Source organism: Barbatula barbatula (genome assembly GCF_947034865.1).
Source record: "Barbatula barbatula genome assembly, chromosome: 7".
In the NCBI taxonomy this organism is placed as follows: Eukaryota; Metazoa; Chordata; class Actinopteri; order Cypriniformes; family Nemacheilidae; genus Barbatula; species Barbatula barbatula.
Window position 1 is genome coordinate 808,092 of NC_136770.1, and position 19,820 is coordinate 827,911.

Sequence of the window (19,820 nt, forward strand, 5' to 3'; positions counted from 1 at the left end):
TATAAGGATTCTGTGGCTTATACATAGAAAAGTGAGTGTATAATGTTTATAAGGATTCTGTGGCTTATACATAGAAAAGTGAGTGTATAATGTTTATAAGGATTCTGTGGCTTATACATAGAAAAGTGAGTGTATAATGTTTATAAGGATTCTGTGGCTTATACATAGAAAAGTGAGTGTATAATGTTTATAAGGATTCTGTGGCTTATACATAGAAAAGTGAGTGTATAATGTTTATAAGGATTCTGTGGCTTATACATAGAAAAGTGAGTGTATAATGTTTCTATGTATAAGCCACAGAAACCTTATAAACATTATACACTCACTTTTCTATAAGATTCCTTCATAGCTTTTATAATGTTAGTTAGAATGTGAATTAGCTTTTAGCAGGTTGCCGTTTGTTGTTAGATTTTAGAATGTGGTGTTTATTTGTTTTTAGCAGGTATATTTGAGAAGGTTTGTTTGGGTTTGTCTTAGAGTAGCTGGTGTTTGTTTGGGTATTTTGATGTCATGGTGTTTTATCAACTTCTTATGCATCCATGTTTTATGTCCCGGTTCCCGGGCACTCCTGAGATTGACAGATCCAGCTCTGAGGATTTCCGCCTGATGACCTTTCTCGATTTTTTTTGTTCACTTTTCTTTAACACTTAGTAGCTGGTAGTATCGAAAAATCGAATAGATTAAATATGTCATAGAAGCAGTAAATTAATTATAATTTTATATATAATCTGATGCAATTCTTAAAGCATTGTAGCAAGCTAGAGCCGATTGACGCTCATCTGCATCTCATCTAAATTTGACACATTTGTTTAATAACCTGTTAGTTTGTAATCAGTTCTTTTTCGCCGATATTTTATCCACCTTATGATACATTTGCTATAGTACCATAAATTAATAATTTTTCTTTTTGTCACTACTTAATGTATTAATACGTATTTAATTTAAAGCTGCACAGTAAACCTGAAGGCTCATATCGGTTTAATCTATTAGAAGTAGCAAAGTAATAATTAGAAGTTGCTCCCATATGGGATGAATTTCGACTCAAAATGATTAACAAATGCACGCACAGTCATCCGTGAACGTGATACACGTTTCATTTGTATTTTACGATTCACAAACAAATGCCTTATGATTTGATTCTGTGAAATTTAGATTTGAACAAACACGAAGCGATTTGTACAAATAGAGGCAGATTTGTGATCGCAATGTTTTATTTTGTGTTCATGTATATTGATTTTGCGCATACCAATGAGAAGTTGTGCATTTGTGGATCCTGTGACGCGCGTTCATACATCCTGTTCGGTTCATTTGGATTTTGAGACTTTCTTTACTTTTTAATTGTGATGATTATAACTGACAACTAATGAAAATCCCAAATTGATAAGGCGTTTTAATCTCAAAGACAAAGCATTTTCTCATAAAGTTAATAGATGCAGTTATTACAATTACAGTGCAGTAGATGAGTTAATGCAGTTATTAAAGTTACAGTGCAGTAGATGAGTCAATGCAGTTATTTAAGTTACAGTGCAGTAGATGAGTCAATGCAGTTTTTACAGTAACAGCGCAGTAGATGAGTCAATGCAGTTATTACAGTTACAGTGCAGTAGATGAGTTAATGCAGTTATTTAAGTTACAGTGCAGTAGATGAGTCAATGCAGTTATTACAGTAACAGCGCAGTAGATGAGTCAATGCAGTTATTTAAGTTACAGTGCAGTAGATGAGTCAATGCAGTTATTACAGTTACAGCGCAGTAGATGAGTCAATGCAGTTATTTAAGTTACAGTGCAGTAGATGAGTCAATGCAGTTATTACAGTAACAGCGCAGTAGATGAGTCAATGCAGTTATTTAAGTTACAGTGCAGTAGATGAGTCAATGCAGTTATTACAGTAACAGCGCAGTAGATGAGTCAATGCAGTTATTTAAGTTACAGTGCAGTAGATGAGTTAATGCAGTTATTACAGTAACAGCGCAGTAGATGAGTCAATGCAGTTATTTAAGTTACAGTGCAGTAGATGAGTCAATGCAGTTATTACAGTAACAGCGCAGTAGATGAGTCAATGCAGTTATTTAAGTTACAGTGCAGTAGATGAGTTAATGCAGTTATTTAAGTTACGGTGCAGTAGATGAGTCAATGCAGTTATTTAAGTTACGGTGCAGTAGATGAGTCAATGCAGTTATTACAGTTACAGCGCAGTAGATGAGTCAATGCAGTTATTTAAGTTACAGTGCAGTAGATGAGTCAATGCAGTTATTGCAGTTACAGCGCAGTAGATGAGTCAATGCAGTTATTTAAGTTACAGTGCAGTAGATGAGTCAATGCAGTTATTACAGTAACAGCGCAGTAGATGAGTCAATGCAGTTATTTAAGTTACAGTGCAGTAGATGAGTTAATGCAGTTATTTAAGTTACGGTGCAGAAGATAAGTCAATGCAGTTATTTAAGTTACAGTGCAGTAGATGAGTCAATGCAGTTATTACAGTAACAGCGCAGTAGATGAGTCAATGCAGTTATTACAGTTACAGTGCAGTAGATGAGTCAATGCAGTTATTTAAGTTACAGTGCAGTAGATGAGTCAATGCAGTTATTACAGTTACGGTGCAGTAGATGAGTCAATGCAGTTATTTAAGTTACAGTGCAGTAGATGAGTCAATGCAGTTATTACAGTTACAGCGCAGTAGATGAGTCAATGCAGTTATTACAGTTACAGCGCAGTAGATGAGTCAATGCAGTTATTACAGTAACAGCGCAGTAGATGAGTCAATGCAGTTATTACAGTAACAGTGCAGTAGATGAGTCAATGCAGTTATTACAGTAACAGCGCAGTAGATGAGTCAATGCAGTTATTACAGTTACAGCGCAGTAGATGAGTCAATGCAGTTATTACAGTTACAGCGCAGTAGATGAGTCAATGCAGTTATTACAGTTACAGTGCAGTAGATGAGTTAATGCAGTTATTTAAGTTACAGTGCAGTAGATGAGTCAATGCAGTTATTACAGTTACAGTGCAGTAGATGAGTTAATGCAGTTATTTAAGTTACGGTGCAGTAGATGAGTCAATGCAGTTATTTAAGTTACGGTGCAGTAGATGAGTCAATGCAGTTATTACAGTTACAGCGCAGTAGATGAGTCAATGCAGTTATTTAAGTTACAGTGCAGTAGATGAGTCAATGCAGTTTTTACAGTAACAGCGCAGTAGATGAGTCAATGCAGTTATTTAAGTTACAGTGCAGTAGATGAGTTAATGCAGTTATTACAGTAACAGCGCAGTAAATGAGTTAATGCAGTTATTTAAGTTACAGTGCAGTAGATGAGTTAATGCAGTTATTTAAGTTACAGTGCAGTAGATGAGTCAATGCAGTTATTACAGTTACAGTGCAGTAGATGAGTCAATGCAGTTATTTAAGTTACAGTGCAGTAGATGAGTCAATGCAGTTATTACAGTTACGGTGCAGTAGATGAGTCAATGCAGTTATTTAAGTTACAGTGCAGTAGATGAGTTAATGCAGTTATTACAGTTACAGCGCAGTAGATGAGTCAATGCAGTTATTACAGTTACAGCGCAGTAGATGAGTCAATGCAGTTATTTAAGTTACAGTGCAGTAGATGAGTCAATGCAGTTATTACAGTAACAGCGCAGTAGATGAGTCAATGCAGTTATTACAGTAACAGCGCAGTAGATGAGTCAATGCAGTTATTACAGTAACAGTGCAGTAGATGAGTCAATGCAGTTATTACAGTAACAGCGCAGTAGATGAGTCAATGCAGTTATTACAGTTACAGCGCAGTAGATGAGTCAATGCAGTTATTTAAGTTACAGTGCAGTAGATGAGTCAATGCAGTTATTACAGTTACAGCGCAGTAGATGAGTCAATGCAGTTATTACAGTTACAGTGCAGTAGATGAGTTAATGCAGTTATTTAAGTTACAGTGCAGTAGATGAGTCAATGCAGTTATTACAGTTACAGTGCAGTAGATGAGTCAATGCAGTTATTACAGTTACAGTGCAGTAGATGAGTTAATGCAGTTATTTAAGTTACAGTGCAGTAGATGAGTCAATGCAGTTATTACAGTTACAGCGCAGTAGATGAGTCAATGCAGTTATTTAAGTTACAGTGCAGTAGATGAGTCAATGCAGTTATTACAGTTACAGCGCAGTAGATGAGTCAATGCAGTTATTTAAGTTACAGTGCAGTAGATGAGTCAATGCAGTTTTTACAGTAACAGCGCAGTAGATGAGTCAATGCAGTTATTTAAGTTACAGTGCAGTAGATGAGTTAATGCAGTTATTACAGTAACAGCGCAGTAAATGAGTTAATGCAGTTATTTAAGTTACAGTGCAGTAGATGAGTCAATGCAGTTATTACAGTTACGGTGCAGTAGATGAGTCAATGCAGTTATTACAGTTACAGTGCAGTAGATGAGTCAATGCAGTTATTACAGTTACAGCGCAGTAGATGAGTTAATGCAGTTATTACAGTAACAGCGCAGTAGATGAGTCAATGCAGTTATTACAGTGACAGTGCAGTAGATGAGTTAATGCAGTTATTACAGTGACAGTGCAGTAGATGAGTTAATGCAGTTATTACAGTGACAGTGCAGTAGATGAGTCAATGCAGTTATTACAGTGACAGCGCAGTAGATGAGTCAATGCAGTTATTACAGTGACAGCGCAGTAGATGAGTCAATGCAGTTATTACAGTGACAGCGCAGTAGATGAGTCAATGCAGTTATTACAGTGACAGCGCAGTAGATGAGTCAATGCAGTTATTTAAGTTACAGTGCAGTAGATGAGTCAATGCAGTTATTACAGTTACAGCGCAGTAGATGAGTCAATGCAGTTATTACAGTTACAGTGCAGTAGATGAGTTAATGCAGTTATTACAGTTACAGTGCAGTAGATGAGTCAATGCAGTTATTACAGTTACAGCGCAGTAGATGAGTCAATGCAGTTATTACAGTTACAGCGCAGTAGATGAGTCAATGCAGTTATTTAAGTTACAGTGCAGTAGATGAGTCAATGCAGTTATTACAGTAACAGCGCAGTAGATGAGTCAATGCAGTTATTTAAGTTACAGTGCAGTAGATGAGTCAATGCAGTTATTACAGTGACAGTGCAGTAGATGAGTCAATGCAGTTATTACAGTGACAGTGCAGTAGATGAGTTAATGCAGTTATTACAGTGACAGCGCAGTAAATGAGTTAATGCAGTTATTACAGTGACAGTGCAGTAGATGAGTCAATGCAGTTATTACAGTTACAGTGCAGTAGATGAGTTAATGCAGTTATTACAGTTACAGTGCAGTAGATGAGTTAATGCAGTTATTACAGTTACAGTGCAGTAGATGAGTCAATGCAGTTATTACAGTTACAGTGCAGTAGATGAGTCAATGCAGTTATTACAGTAACAGCGCAGTAGATGAGTCAATGCAGTTATTACAGTTACAGTGCAGTAGATGAGTTAATGCAGTTATTTAAGTTACAGTGCAGTAGATGAGTCAATGCAGTTATTTAAGTTACAGTGCAGTAGATGAGGTAATGCAGTTATTACAGTTACAGTGCAGTAGATGAGTCAATGCAGTTATTACAGTGACAGTGCAGTAGATGAGTCAATGCATTACCAGTACACAGTTCTGTAGTGCAAAGGATGCAGTGTGTGTATGTATATCTTGCCTGAATCAGAATCTACTGCACTGTAACTTTAATAACTGCATTGACTCATCTACTGCACTGTAATTGTAATAACTGCATCTATTAACTTTATGAGAAAATGCTTTGTCTTTGAGATTAAAACGCCTTATCAATTTGGGATTTTCATTAGTTGTCAGTTATAATCATCACAATTAAAATAAATAAACATTTGAAATATATCAGTCTGCGTGTAATGAATTAATATAATTTACAAGTTTCACTTTTTTAATGGAAATAGTGAAATGCATCAACTTTTTGATGATATTCTAATGATATGACCAGCACCTATGGTTTCCGTAAGCCTGCCATCTAGTTGTAGTTCTTATTTTCTGCACGGTTGTGCATGGATCTGCAGTTGCGTGTGTGTGGATTGTCCAATGCAAAACCGCGTAAAGAAAGTCTCAAAATCCAAATGAACCGAACAGGATGTATGAACGCGCGTCACAGGATCCACAAATGCACAACTTCTCATTGGTATGCGCAAAATCAATATACATGAACACAAAATAAAACATTGCGATCAGAAATCTGCCTCTATTTGTACAAATCGCTTCGTGTTTATTCAAATCTAAATTTCACAGAATCAAATCATAAGGCATTTGTTTGTGAATCGTAAAATACAAATGAAACGTGTATCACGTTCACGGATGACTGTGCGTGCATTTGTTAATCATTTTGAGTCGAAATTCATCCCATACTCCCAGGTCAGGGACAGAATGGATTAACCAACGTGGCTGAAACCAGATGACTTTATTACTTAAGTAGCATTAGGTGATGGTACTTGGTTTAAATTGACCATATGAAAATGATAAATCACCTTTAAAATGTCTTCTGGCTTCTGTATATAGGCCACCAGGGACCACACAGACTTTATCAAAGAATTCAGTGACTTTTTATCAGAATTAGTACTAACTGCAGATAGAGTCCTTGTCGTCGGAGATTTCAACATCCACGTAGATAAGGATGCAGATATTTTAGGACTGGCCTGCAAAGACATTCTCAACTCTATAGGTGTTAAACAACACGTGTCAGGACCTACTCGCCTTAGGAATCATACTCTAGATTTAATACTGTCAAACGGTATAAACATGGACGACATTAAAATTCTCCAGCAGAGCGAAGACATCTCAGATCCTAATCTAGTTCTGTGTATGTTGCACATGCCTATAGCTATATATTACAAATACAGTAGAAAAATAAATAAAAATGACAAAATCGATATTTTGCCTGAATTGTATCAATTCTCTAGCACATGGGTCTTTAACCGGGGGTCCTCGATGATTCAGTTTACTCACAGGCAACTTTGTTAAACATGTTAATATTACAACCAATGTTCTCTTACATTTACATTTTACATTTATTCATTTGGCAGACGCTTTTATCCAAAGCGACTTACAAGTAGTTTTTTTTACAGTGGCCCATTGCTGCAGAGTGATCAGGGGTAAGGTGTCTTGCTCAAGGGCACTTCAGTCATGACCTGCTGGCCCTGAGATTAGAACTGGCAACCTTCTGATGACAAGCCCAACTCTCTAGCCACCAGGCCACAGCTGACCCCTTACATGTTTGCAACCACAAATAGGCAACCTCTCAAACCGGTCACTACAGTTTCAAATCTTCTCCCCTTGACTTTTGCTTCTACTTTTCGCGATAATGCCGTTGCAATACTAACTTGTGCACTTGAAAACTCAGAGAAAGAGGTGCATTTGATGACGTCATGCGGCTGAGCCACACCGCCCCCTAATGGCAGGAAAGTCACAATGAAATAAAAATGATTGATTTATAGTTTAAGCTTAAATTAATTTCTGTAATAGTGATATAAAAATCTCCTTTCATTGATTTTCCTGCCGTTATGGGGCGGTGTGGCTCATTCAACTTCAGGTTTGTCTTTTACAAGTTTGGGGATGTGAGTGTACAGTCACAAATACTGACTTTACAGGTTCACAAATTAAAATCGATATGCTCTTGCGTTTTGCTACTATTTTACCTTCATATGAAAACTTAATTCTCCTGCCCCATTAAGATTTTTGTTCTTTTTTATGCAATCAAACATTCTGTGTTTGAGAGTAAAACTAGTTTTTTTATAATCGCAAAACAAATCTGAGATTGATACAATTATTTGCATTGCGTGCTAATCTTTGAGTTTTTTTCTTTTTCTTTGTGCACTTCAAAAACGTTCATCCCGAAACTACAAATATTGCTCTCTTTTCTGCTGGCTTTTTTGCTTTTGAATTGTTTCTTTTGCGATTAAAACTTTATCTCAGTGGGCGGTCCCTACCCAACAAGATTAAAGGGCTTTTTCTATTGGTCATTCCCGATTGAAGTGACAATATGATCACGCCCACGAGTGATCTTTCATGGTTTATCGTGGGTTTCCTTTTAAATGTGAAATATCCAAGACTTGCAGCTGCGGAAAATATTAAGGGACCATTTCAATTTTATTTTAAATGTTTCTGAATTGACTATGTCTGGGTATGTGTTTAGGTAAAATGATCAATTTTGTTTCATTCTGTTAACTACCAACAACATTTCTCCCCCAAAAAAAATATTGTTTCTATTTTCTTTTATTTGTGACTTTTTGTCACTCCTAAGGTTTGATTTTCTGGAGGTTTGATTTTATTGAAAGTCAACAAACCACAATACATCTAGAAATGATGATTACATCGTCTCTTAATATGTTCGACGGTTGTATATTTGCTCCGGTTCGAACAAACAGAAACGTGTTCTGCATTTTCCTTTCCAAGTTAAAATAAGTAAATAATGTGAAACAACACCGTAAATGAAGCATTCAGTTCTTTATTAATGTACACAGTTGTGCATCGTATATTCACAATATACAGCATAAATAAGCTATAATACATACCAACAATATATCTAAGGAAGAAAACATTCGAACCTGCTGTTACGTGTTGCGTTATATAAAATACAGTGTCAAACATTTAAAAAAATGCATAAAAACAATTCTGCAAACAGCACTAGTTTTAAAAAGTGACACTGTACAAGATGTTTCAAAGAGTTTGTGCAAAAGATCGCAATAGTATCGTATCCTTCTCTCCCGGCTCTGAAACACGTGACAGAATTTCAGAGCCTCTCTCTCCAATACACTGATATGTCCCACCGGATTCATTCATTCATTCACATCCAAGATCTAAATCTGGCGGCGCTACGAGTACACGACTAAAGACATGCATACGTTTTGTATTCTCTGACACTAGGAAGACGGCGTGTTCGGATGCATCTCGTTACATGTGGATTACATGATTAACACTACTAACTAACTTTGGTTAAAACATGCAGCTCGAGTCATGTCATACTGCACGACCAAGAGTTCTGTGCTTTATTTTGGGTTACGATCCAGAGATGACGGCTGCTACTAAAGCCAGACATTCGGGTTCCCTGCGTCTCATGATCCGGATATCTTTCTACAGATAATAAATAAACGATAACACTGCTACAGCTTCCAGAATATCACAACCGTGACATGGTGTTTAAAGTGACGTTACATTGTATGAGAAATGAAGGTACTCGACAAAAAACTGGGCCTTGTTCAGACTGGCAGCAAAAATCTGATTTGAAGTCACACTGGATTTGTGCGCAGTGTGAACGGGTTTCTTCAAGTTCAATACTGAGACATTATTATATTTCAATACTGATGATGTTAAAATCTTCAGTCGACTGTAACCGGCCTGTGGAATTGTGATATGGTGGAAAGATAATGCAATATTTTAAGATGACGTGTCGGGACAAAGAGGCTTTGCAGAGTTCAGTTCAAGTTAAGATTCTTCCTGAATACCAGGGGACTCATTTATAAAGCGTGCATACGCAAAGATTTGATCCTAAAGCGTGCGTACTCAGAAATCCACGGCAACTATTTCACATTTATAAAACAGTCTTTGACGTGGAAAAGCGCTTAGCGTCACGTCAGGGACTGAAAAGACGTACACACTTTTGCTTGTCCGAGTGCTGCAGGGCTTTGGAAATACAAGTCATTCTTGCCGCTCATACTGGATTTGGCGCTCTTTCATATATTTCATATATCAATGACATTAATTATACTTCTAAGATCTGAAACTTTCATGATAATTTGCGATTTATAGAATTCACATCTGATAGAGAGGCGTACACCTGTTTTGTGCGTTCGTTCTATGAATCACACGTATGCACGTTGAGAAATGATCTATGCAACATTTTATAAATGAGACCCCAGGAATCTCATAGTAAGTAAATACATATATAAATCACAAATAGGTGATATAGGGAACAAAAAACAAGCTCCTAGCACTTGGATAACAATGCGAGTGTCTTTTAACATGCAAAAAATAAACACTGCAATTTTTCCCCAGCATGCATCCTTCTTCATCATGAGCGTGTGTACGTCGTACCGTTTCTGTATTTACAAAATGAACATGTTTGAAACAGATTCCGCATGCATGCATCTGTTTACCTGCTTTTGATTCGCTACAGGATCTGAAGAGAACTAAACGGGACACGGCGGGTTGATTTCAATCATTTGCATATGATTTTGAGCTCTCTACCCTGAGTCAGGAGCTGTTGTTTTGAAGAGAAGAGGTTTCTGGAGAATCTGTTCTGTCTGTGCATAGTTACACGAGCTCTTCAAACCTCACCATAATCAGGATTTATTGGCTCTAATCATATTTCTTCTGTGAAGCATTAAAACGTTAACGTCTGAGCTCACGTTACTGTCCTGGAAGTCCAGGATCAGAGGAGGGTCTGTGGAGGTCCAGTGCCGTGCTGTTGCCGGGCGATGAGTCTGGGAGGGAAGCTTTTCTGATTGACAGCTGGATGGATCTCGGATGCTCATTTTCCATTGGCTTTAGCCCCGCCTCCCATCGAGGGTCCGGCACCGGTGCGGTCGTTGTGCTGACATCACAGGTCATCTCCGTGGTAACAGCAGGTGTGGAGTCTTTGGCTTCGCTGCAGACTTTCTCTTGTTCGGGATTCTTCAAACAAACACACTTCAGACTTCGAGATACTCAGGTGACACATTGACAGAATATACACAGCAAGAGAGTAGTGTACTACATCCCATAATGCAATGCACTTTACTTGAAATTTCCAATGAATGAATAACAATTTGAACCGATACATCTTCACTCAAATTAGATCAAAACCATGGTATTACAATTACAAAAAGTGTATTCGGATGAAATAAGTGAACTTCCTTTAAACAGAAAGAAGAAAGTAAACTTTCTGTATATTTTTACGCATTTCTCAGAAATGTACTTAATCATATTTGCTTATACTTTTTTGAAATCTTTGATCGAGGTTTACTCTGTTAAAGTTTAATGACGAGTTTCAAGCATGTCTTTTTTGATTGAGTAAAGTATTAAATATCTCCAATATAAAATCTCCTAAAGGTGAAGTTTACTGAGAATATAATTCAAAGTGTACTTCCATAAACTGAAAATGTGCTACATGTACTGAACTACTAAACTATGAACATACTTCTAAGTTCAGTTGTAATATTGTGTAGTTGTAAGCTAGTTGTGTACTTGGTGTACTACTCAAAGTATACTGTACTTAAAATCAGTGCTTGAATTAAGGGGGCCTGGGGTATCCAGGACTCCTCATAATGCAAGATGTAAGAAATAGACAAAGGTGGTCCCTCAGATATATTTTTTAATAATTAAAATTTTCTAAAACAAAATCACCGTCAACACAAAGTCATTCTTACATTTTCTCTTTAACAGTCAGATGCTGGTGGGTGGAGTTAATATAAATAGCCTTTCCCAACAAGACACAGTGTAATCCGATGCCTGCTTCAAATGTATATGTTTATATACTAAAATAGTACACTTTATTAGTAGGTATACTGCTAGTACATTGATACTAGTATATTTCATATATATATTTTCAAGTATACTTAATAAACTGAACTTGAACATAGTTTTTTTCACCTTTGCAAACATTAATTTTATTCAATAAGAAACCAGATGGATTTTTATACGTGAGATATTAAATTTATTTCAAGTTAATTTGACGTATGTAAAAATGTATGCGACTACTCAATTAAAAGAGTAAACACAACTTCAAGCCGTATGCTTTTCATGTATATCTGAATACAAGTATAGAGCAAGTACACTTAAGTTCATAAACTTTAGACTGAAAGTGAATAAAGTCCCTTGTGTGAGGGCATATTGTGTGTTACCTGTGTCTGTATGGCGGTGACGGGCTGTACAGGTTTGTTATATTCTGCACTGACGGCTACAGTGCTGTACGCTGGAGGTCCTGAAGCGCTCTGTCTCTGAAGTAACTGTAAAATAGCCTGAATGTCTGTCGTCATCTGAGATTCCAGCCTACACACACATACAATACAATCTGTGACCAGCGGAGGACAGTGTGGGCCACTTTATCAAAACGCTCATGTTTTTAGTTTTTAAACCTGTTCACACACTGAGAATGAAAACTGCTGGAGTATAGTGTTGTTAATTCTAAACCTTTACATTTGAATGATCCATGTTTTATTGTTCTTCAACTGAAATCTGTTCTGGTTAGTGGTGTGTCAATGCTGCTGTACTCGTACATTCATAACCATTTTTAAAACGTATATTTCTCATCATTGTTGTTAACGGCCCTTAATTCTTGTTCTTATAATGTCCCACTTTATCTCTCTCTCACCTGTTCAGGTGTTCCTGCAGTAGATCCAGCCGCTGCTCCATTTCTCCGAACGTGATGTCACTTTCACAGTCGTCTCCTCCCTCTTTGTCCTGAGATTTCACTGAGTCATCTGCATTCCCACAAGGCCATTCTTCAGCGCACACTTCTGGAGAAACGCAAAGCTCTCAGAGCTATTCATCACAGACGTACACACACAAACATAGCTACATACGAACCCAATACATCATGTACACATCTGCCGTTAATGCACTGGTTTGTGTGCAGCAGGTGTAAAATCTACTCGGGTGTCATCACGCAGACATAAAACATGGGCACAACGTATCTCTCGCACACACACACAGAGTCATTAATGATCTCAGACTGCACCATTATCCTCCAATTTAACCATCTGAAAAAATGAGTGTGTCTGTGTACAGTATATGTGTGTGTAAGAGAGACTGAGAGAGAGAAAGAATGTGTATGTGTGTGTGTGTGTGTGAGTAAGAGAGAGAGCTAGAGAATGTTTGTGTTCGTGTGTGTGTTTGTATACGTGGTTTCTGAGGACACAAATCTGTTAGGACGTATGTATAACAACGTAAACATGGTTTACGTGGACAATTCCCTAAATTTAGTATGTCTAAAAAACATACTAAATGATCATTTTTTTAAAAGAAAGGTTTTCTGTGATGTAAGTTTAGGGGTGGGGAATAGAATATACAGTTTCTACAGTGTAGAAATCATTACGTCTATGGAGAGTCCCCGTAAACCCTATATACAAGTGTGTGTGTGTAGAGGTGTGTTTGCCTCTAGCAACATATCTCGCTACGCTCAATTTCATTACAGAACCGCTCTACATCCCTCTTGTAATATTTACAGATAGAAAGAAAGAGCGGAAACGAGAAATAAATGAGTTCCTCAGATATGAGAAGCTGCATGTAATGTTATAAGCGTTCTAATTCACATCTCTTATTTACTCTTAAGTTACAGTAAGTTTGCAGCACGTCTGGACTTGATATTTACGATAGAAACTTTTTTTTTTCTTACAATTTTAACAATCCTCGTATTCAATCACATCGACCAATCAGGAGCAGAATTGTCCAAATTATACATGATTAGAAAGTATTGAGATTTGGCAGATGCATTCAAGGTTTATATTAATAAGCACGTGTCATTCTTGTGAACTGAACCAATGTGATGCAGGAACATCCAAACATAGAAGCAAACGTTCAGTAATGCACTATAAATGTGTTTACGATAAGGAATGTGAAATGAATGTTTGTGGTGGTTTATACCCTTGTTATCTGAAGTGTATGTGTGAGGGATGGTGTTCAGATGGACTGGAAGAAGTCGACCCAGAACCCCCAAACCCAAAGGCCTCGCTGTGTCCTCCTCCTCTTCCTCTCGTACCGTCTCTCTCTCAGCTCTGCTCGATCTGTTGGGTGTACCTGCATGAACACAGAGTCCTCTGTGAATTACACCACACCTTCTCACGAGTTTTGTGTATTAGCGTCCGGGCGCACACAGAAAGAACAAAGAGAGAATGTTCCAGAGAGAGAGAGAGAAAGCGCGAGAGACATGTGCCCTGGGCTAAATAATCCCAACGGCAGGTTTAGACAGGGATGGAGGGATAAAACGCCTCCTGATCTGGTACGATAACAAACATCTGTCTGTGACCTACCATCTCCATGGCAACAGCTTGAAAGCTAACGAGAGAGAAAAGAGATGGGCGGAGAGAGAGGGGAAGGTGATGGGGGTGGGTTTTAAAGAAACGAGGGGAGACGAAAGAAGGATGAGAAGTCAATGAGATATAAGAAGGACTCTGACCTGCTGAGCATTTGCTCTTACAGCAGGATTTATTCCTGACGTCTGGATCCTCGGTGTCTGAATCACTCGGAGTTGTGTAGATGTTCGTCTGAGGAGCCGAGTCACCCTGAATCCACACACAAACACATTTAACACATGCTAACCGTATGTACCGCTAGGGATATCTGATTGGCTGAATTATAGGTACTTCTTCCATGTGTTTTAAAGTCCCAGTGAAATAAAAAATGACAATGGCTTTTTTTCATAAGATATTGCACCAATGTGGGTCATTCTCTTTTTCAGCCCTCATAATCCTCAGTTAAGATCTGAAAATGCACTTCCGCCCTCTAGTGACTTTTTATACATCCAATCAAATCGCAGAGAAAGATGAAAGGCGCGGCCACTATTTATCTTCAATTTCACACGGACAAGCATCACAATACGGAATTAGAAACGCTCGCCGGTTCACGGGGACTTTAAGATAACAGTGACGTTATATTCATAGATATATATACAGTACATAGATGCCATATTAGTGATTGTTTCTATGGGTTGCTGTAAGTTGTCCGCCATATTGGAATAGTCAAAGTTGATCCGTGAACACTCGGCACACGCACTCAATGCTAACACAACATGAAAAAAGTTAACACACTTAAAAACCTGTTATATTCAGTTAATACATACAAACACAAAGCAACTCATTCTCACCTATGAAAGGTTCTCTACAACCAGTAGTTGTGTTATGTTTTGGCTTCTTAGATTTGGCATTCTTCGAAAACTAAAACTGTGACTTTTCCCGGATGTCGGACACATCAAGTGTGTCTGGAGTGGTTAAATGTGACCTTGGACCACAAAACCAGGGTCATGAGGGTCAATTTTGTCGGAAAATAGATTTATACTTAGCTTTCCTTGCTATTATTAGAGGGATATCATGAGTTGTGTGTCTGATCCCAATTTTAGGAATAAAAATAGATCATTTTGCAACATACAATGTTTTGTTGGCTATTGCAGCAAATATATCCACAGGACTTTTGACTGGTTTTGTGGTCCAGGGTCACATATGTGGCATTATATCTGTATAAAAGTGTTTAATAAAATCAAAAGAAGCCTCTTGTTGTGGCCATCTGTGTGTTCATCTGTTGGTCCCTTACTGTGCTTGGCATATACAGTATGTACGTGTTCAAGGTCATTCAAGGTGTTTTTGTAAAACCAAATCAGTAATTAATGTTAATATCAAAGTAAAAGATTTACATTTTTCAATATAAATAAACAAGGTTAGTTTGCTACTTTAGCTTTAAAAGTGATATTAAATGTATTTATTTTTTATTGCTATTGCACTACCAACAATTTTGCAAAGAAAATACATTTAACATAATACATATGGTCACACATGAAACATGGTTTATTATTAATATTAAACGTGGAAATAACATGACTTTTATGTGACTTTTCTATAAAGATAGCTTTACAGAAAGTACAGATGTCAATGACCACTGGTTGAATAAATTCATAAGGGTTGAAAACATTCAAATAATTTATTTAATAAATAAAAATGACCAGTTTTTCATGTTTATTTTTTGTCTTGTAAATTCAAGTGCTGCTAAAATGTGTGAATAGTGCTGATGTGTACATGTGCATGAAGCTCTCCAGGTTGTGAAGTTTGTGTACCTTTGCGATCTCCTCTCGCAGGTTGAACGTGAGCTCCAGGTTGGACAGAAAGAAGTCTGAGAATTCAGGATACATGTCCAGAACCTCCAGAAGATCTTCTCTGTGGATGGTGTGCAGCTCACAATAACTCAGAGCCCGAACGTCAGCGTTGGCTTTCCCCGGCTTGGCGTACATATGAATCATCTCGCCAAAAATATCGTTCTTACCTGAGAGGTGGGCGGACAGAGATCAATGGAGGAGAGAGAGAGAAGATCAAATGAGCAACGCAAGAGGGGAAAGTAAGTAACAGATGAAAATATGCCTGAATATTTACTGTATGTGTGTCAGTGTATCTGAAGCTTATACTACATACTAAAAAAACACACAACAATTTAGAAAAACAGAAATGTTTCTTGTGATTAAAAACCTTTTGAGACCAAATGCTTGAAATTGGAAAATAAAAATGGTTTTCCAATGGATTCATTTCCAATTATTACCAAAGCTACATTAAACTCTCAAAAGTAGCGAGTCTCATTCATGAATCACGAGCAGACAACATTTTTGTTTAAGTCATTCTAACATCAATTTTAGGATTCATGAAAAAGTTCATATTTTCAAAATGTTAGTTGAAAGAAATGTACACCTGCTCAATACTCGCCTGTAACGTTCTGTATTCTTTTAGACAAACTTATTCTTAAAAATAAGATAGTAACAAGTTGGCTAACAGTTGCAGATATTATTATGATGAATATAATGTTGCCAAACCAGAGAATGAAGTCCAGAGGATTCATAATTTGCATAGCTGTAATTCATAGGCGGGGATTATGTTAATTGTAAATGAGCGTGCACACGCGCCTTGGTAAAATGTGTGTATGTAAATGAATTCCAATCACTCGTCAACATCAAATCTGACGTTTACGAGTATTTGTGAATCCGGAGGAAAGTTTTCGGGAAGGTCTGTTTTACGCGCAAATGTACTCATATATTTATGAATGAGGCGGATGTGCTTTCTTTATTGAAAAACTTCACGAGGTCACGTGCAAACAGAAAGGTCAGAACCCGACAGCTCATTTCTCCAGACATGCGCATGAAAGGTCAGAGCTGACGGACAGAAGACAGGCACCCGGACCGCAGCCACCTGCCCAGCATCTAAATCCAGCTCAGGGTCACAGTTACTGTACACCAGACTATAGCCTACATAAAACAAGAATAGAGTCAGCGCTGGCGGGAGAGCCAGAATCAGTGTGCCATGATGAAGTGTCCATCCTGACACAATACATTCTCGCTGACGTCGGGAGGTTTTTTTCGTCTGAGAGAGAACATGGGCAAGAAACAACTTTGAGAATTCTGCTGAGTTGCACGAGCGCGTGTGTGTGTTTCACGGTCTTGGCCTTATTCTGTTAAAGCCAGCTTGCGGAGGAAGAGAAATGGAGCGTTTAAATTCGTCTTACCCGCTCCACCTGCCCGCTGCACTGACATGGATACACAGCGTAATAGTGAAACCGCGGCTGTCATTTGAGGCTCTCCGGCACGCAAGTTTTCTTTCAATCCGTCTGTTTCCCTCCTGCTGTATTTCGGTCTCTTTCAGTCTATAAGAACCTGATGATGATGATGTGATGTGTCTCATTAAATCTCTTATTACCCGTGAGCCTCTGAGCTGTTTAGATGACGATTTAGATGAAAGTGCTCTGTTGAAAGACAACCGGACGCCGGACACCCACTGGGCCATTCACACAGATATTTTATATAAAATCGGATGTATTGGATCGGTGTCCTTCTGGTCTCAAATCTAAATCTTTCCTCTTTCACGCAAACAAAACAAAGATGACTAGAAACACCCAATGCGTTTATCATCCTATGCTGAGTTTTAAACTCAAGTGATGAAAATAACTTTGTTTTACTTTTTAAAGAGCATCTCTGAATAAATGTCATTGATGTGTCAACATCGGTAGTGATGTGTCAATACATGAAGTCAGTTTTAAAGTCTAAAACTCTGAATTTAACAGAAAAATAAATGTACAGAAATAGCACTGCCGAACGGCTGTAAAGGAGAGGTGTGCGCTGTGGATTTCTACCACAAGAAAAGAGAGGATCTTTGCTAAATGGAATGCGGCACAATAATCCTTTACCTCCATTATTTAGTTTTTGTAAATGATGAAGGCCAAAAGTGACGATTGTGATTATTTTTCGATGAATTTCCCAGCCCTAATCCAAACATTAAACTGGGTTCTGTATGGTTAAAGTGATTGAAGTTATTGTTTGGTTTTTATTTTTGTTTTTTTGTTGTCCATTGTGGACCAATGAACTGGGGTTCTCATGTGTATATGCCGTATGAATTACTCTGCTAAGGTGAGGGGATATAAGTGTATTGATTGGATTTTTGGTGATTATTCCTGTTTGGAATTTGAAGTGAATGTTGAGATCTTTTCTCTGTGATGTATTGTGAGTGTGCACTTATTTACTTCTATGTAATTTAACTGTGGGACCCTGTGGTCTGTAGATTATGTTTCTCATTTTGTGGTTTATTTGCCAATTCCACTTATCCGTTAGCCAATCTTGATTATTGTAAAATAAATATGATGCGCAGAGAGACAGACTGTGGTGGGTGCTTGGTGTTGAGTCCTCTTCATCTCTAATGTGATGTTGGGGTTACATTTGTTCTCAAAAGAATAAGAGAATTGATAACCTATTTAACTTCAGCTGGAAATGATGATTTGATGTGATGGTTTGGAGGATTCTGTAGTATTGGTTGTTTTTTCTCTTCTCTGCGTGTGACTTTAGTTACATAAGCACAAACAAAAGTTATTCTAGAGAAAGAAGTTATTACCTTTTTATGAAAGTCTTTCTTTTGTTATAATAATCACTATTTGTCATTCACGATAAGCCGAAGGACATTTTTTTTATTAACTCACTTAGAAGCTTTGTGGTTAAAAATCAAGATCAGGAAACACAAGATCCCCTCAAGGAGGGAATCCTGAGCAAACACCATTGCTTGCTGTTATTGGTCGACACATACGGATTTATATCTGGTGACACATTTGCAAGTCATGCAAACGGTTTTACTTTTGTATGAAACATGAAGATTTCACCCTCATCGTTGAAGATGCGTTTGACGTTTTGCTCACCCAGGATGGCCACCACGATGTCATCTCTGAGGATCTCGATGGATCCCCTGGCGAGAAAGTAGAGGGCCGTGAGAACGTCCCCACAATGCACCAGAGTGTCGCCCGGCGGGGCGTGGGTGGTCTTAAAACGCATGGCCAGCGCCCGCAGGCATCCCTTGGTCGCCCCGTGGAATGCCTTACAGCTCTGGAGCAAACTTTGGTTAAGATGGAGACAGATATCAGCCTGCAGGCACTCTGGAAAACCCTTCAGTACCTGGAGAGAGAGAGAGAGAGAGAGAGAGAGAGAGAGAGAGAGAGAGAGAGAGAGAGAGAGAGAGAGAAGGGAATGTTCCCCCGTAGAGAAGAGGAGAGAGAGAGAGAGAGAGAGAGAGAGAGAGAGATCGCAGGTTTTATGAGCTCTGATTATTCAGTCCTTTCTCTCTAATACATTAAAGATAAAGCAGAAAAAAGTGATGCATGTAAACAAAGGGCTTTGTTCTCGTTGTTGTGTTGGGTTTGTGTTACTGTTGATTTGCTTTTGCTTTATATGAAATGATGTGCAACACGTCAAGAACAGGAGAATACAAATGGACCAATTCTGTCTGTTTGACTGATATGACGTCTAATAAAACAGAAAATAACACGACCTACAATCTTTCAGAGGGAAGGTGACAAACTGAATGGAAAAACTTCTGATTCTTGTAAAAAGCTTTTCTGAAGCTCAGTGGTAAGAGCGTGGCGCTAACAACGCAAAAGTCGTGGGTTCGATCTCAGGGGATTGCACATAATAGAGCTACATAATGTCTAGACTGGCGTAATATTGAATAAAGATGCATAAACCTATCAAATAAAGACAAGAAAACTCATAAATCAATGTACACGGCCAACACTGCCATTGATTTAGTGCTCATGATGATATGGATAGTTTAAGGTAAGGTACACGTCCTGCCCAGGATCTCAG

At 38.0% G+C, this 19,820-nt stretch overlaps 1 protein-coding gene across 1 annotated transcript in view; it reads right to left on the minus strand.

Moving 5' to 3' along the window:
- Positions 1-8,468: 8,468 nt before the first annotated feature.
- LOC306896432 (potassium channel, voltage gated eag related subfamily H, member 7) overlaps positions 8,469-19,820 on the minus strand; it is a 31,998-nt gene continuing 20,646 nt past the window's right edge. Inside the window, exons 8-14 of the mRNA XM_079460430.1 lie at positions 18,881-19,133; positions 15,777-15,982; positions 14,130-14,235; positions 13,598-13,750; positions 12,327-12,471; positions 11,857-12,004; positions 8,469-10,648 (exon numbers count right to left, since the gene is read on the minus strand). Coding sequence (XP_079316556.1) covers positions 10,385-10,648; positions 11,857-12,004; positions 12,327-12,471; positions 13,598-13,750; positions 14,130-14,235; positions 15,777-15,982; positions 18,881-19,133 — 1,275 coding nt within the window. The 3' untranslated portion in view covers positions 8,469-10,384. The remainder of the gene's footprint in view (positions 10,649-11,856; positions 12,005-12,326; positions 12,472-13,597; positions 13,751-14,129; positions 14,236-15,776; positions 15,983-18,880; positions 19,134-19,820) is intronic.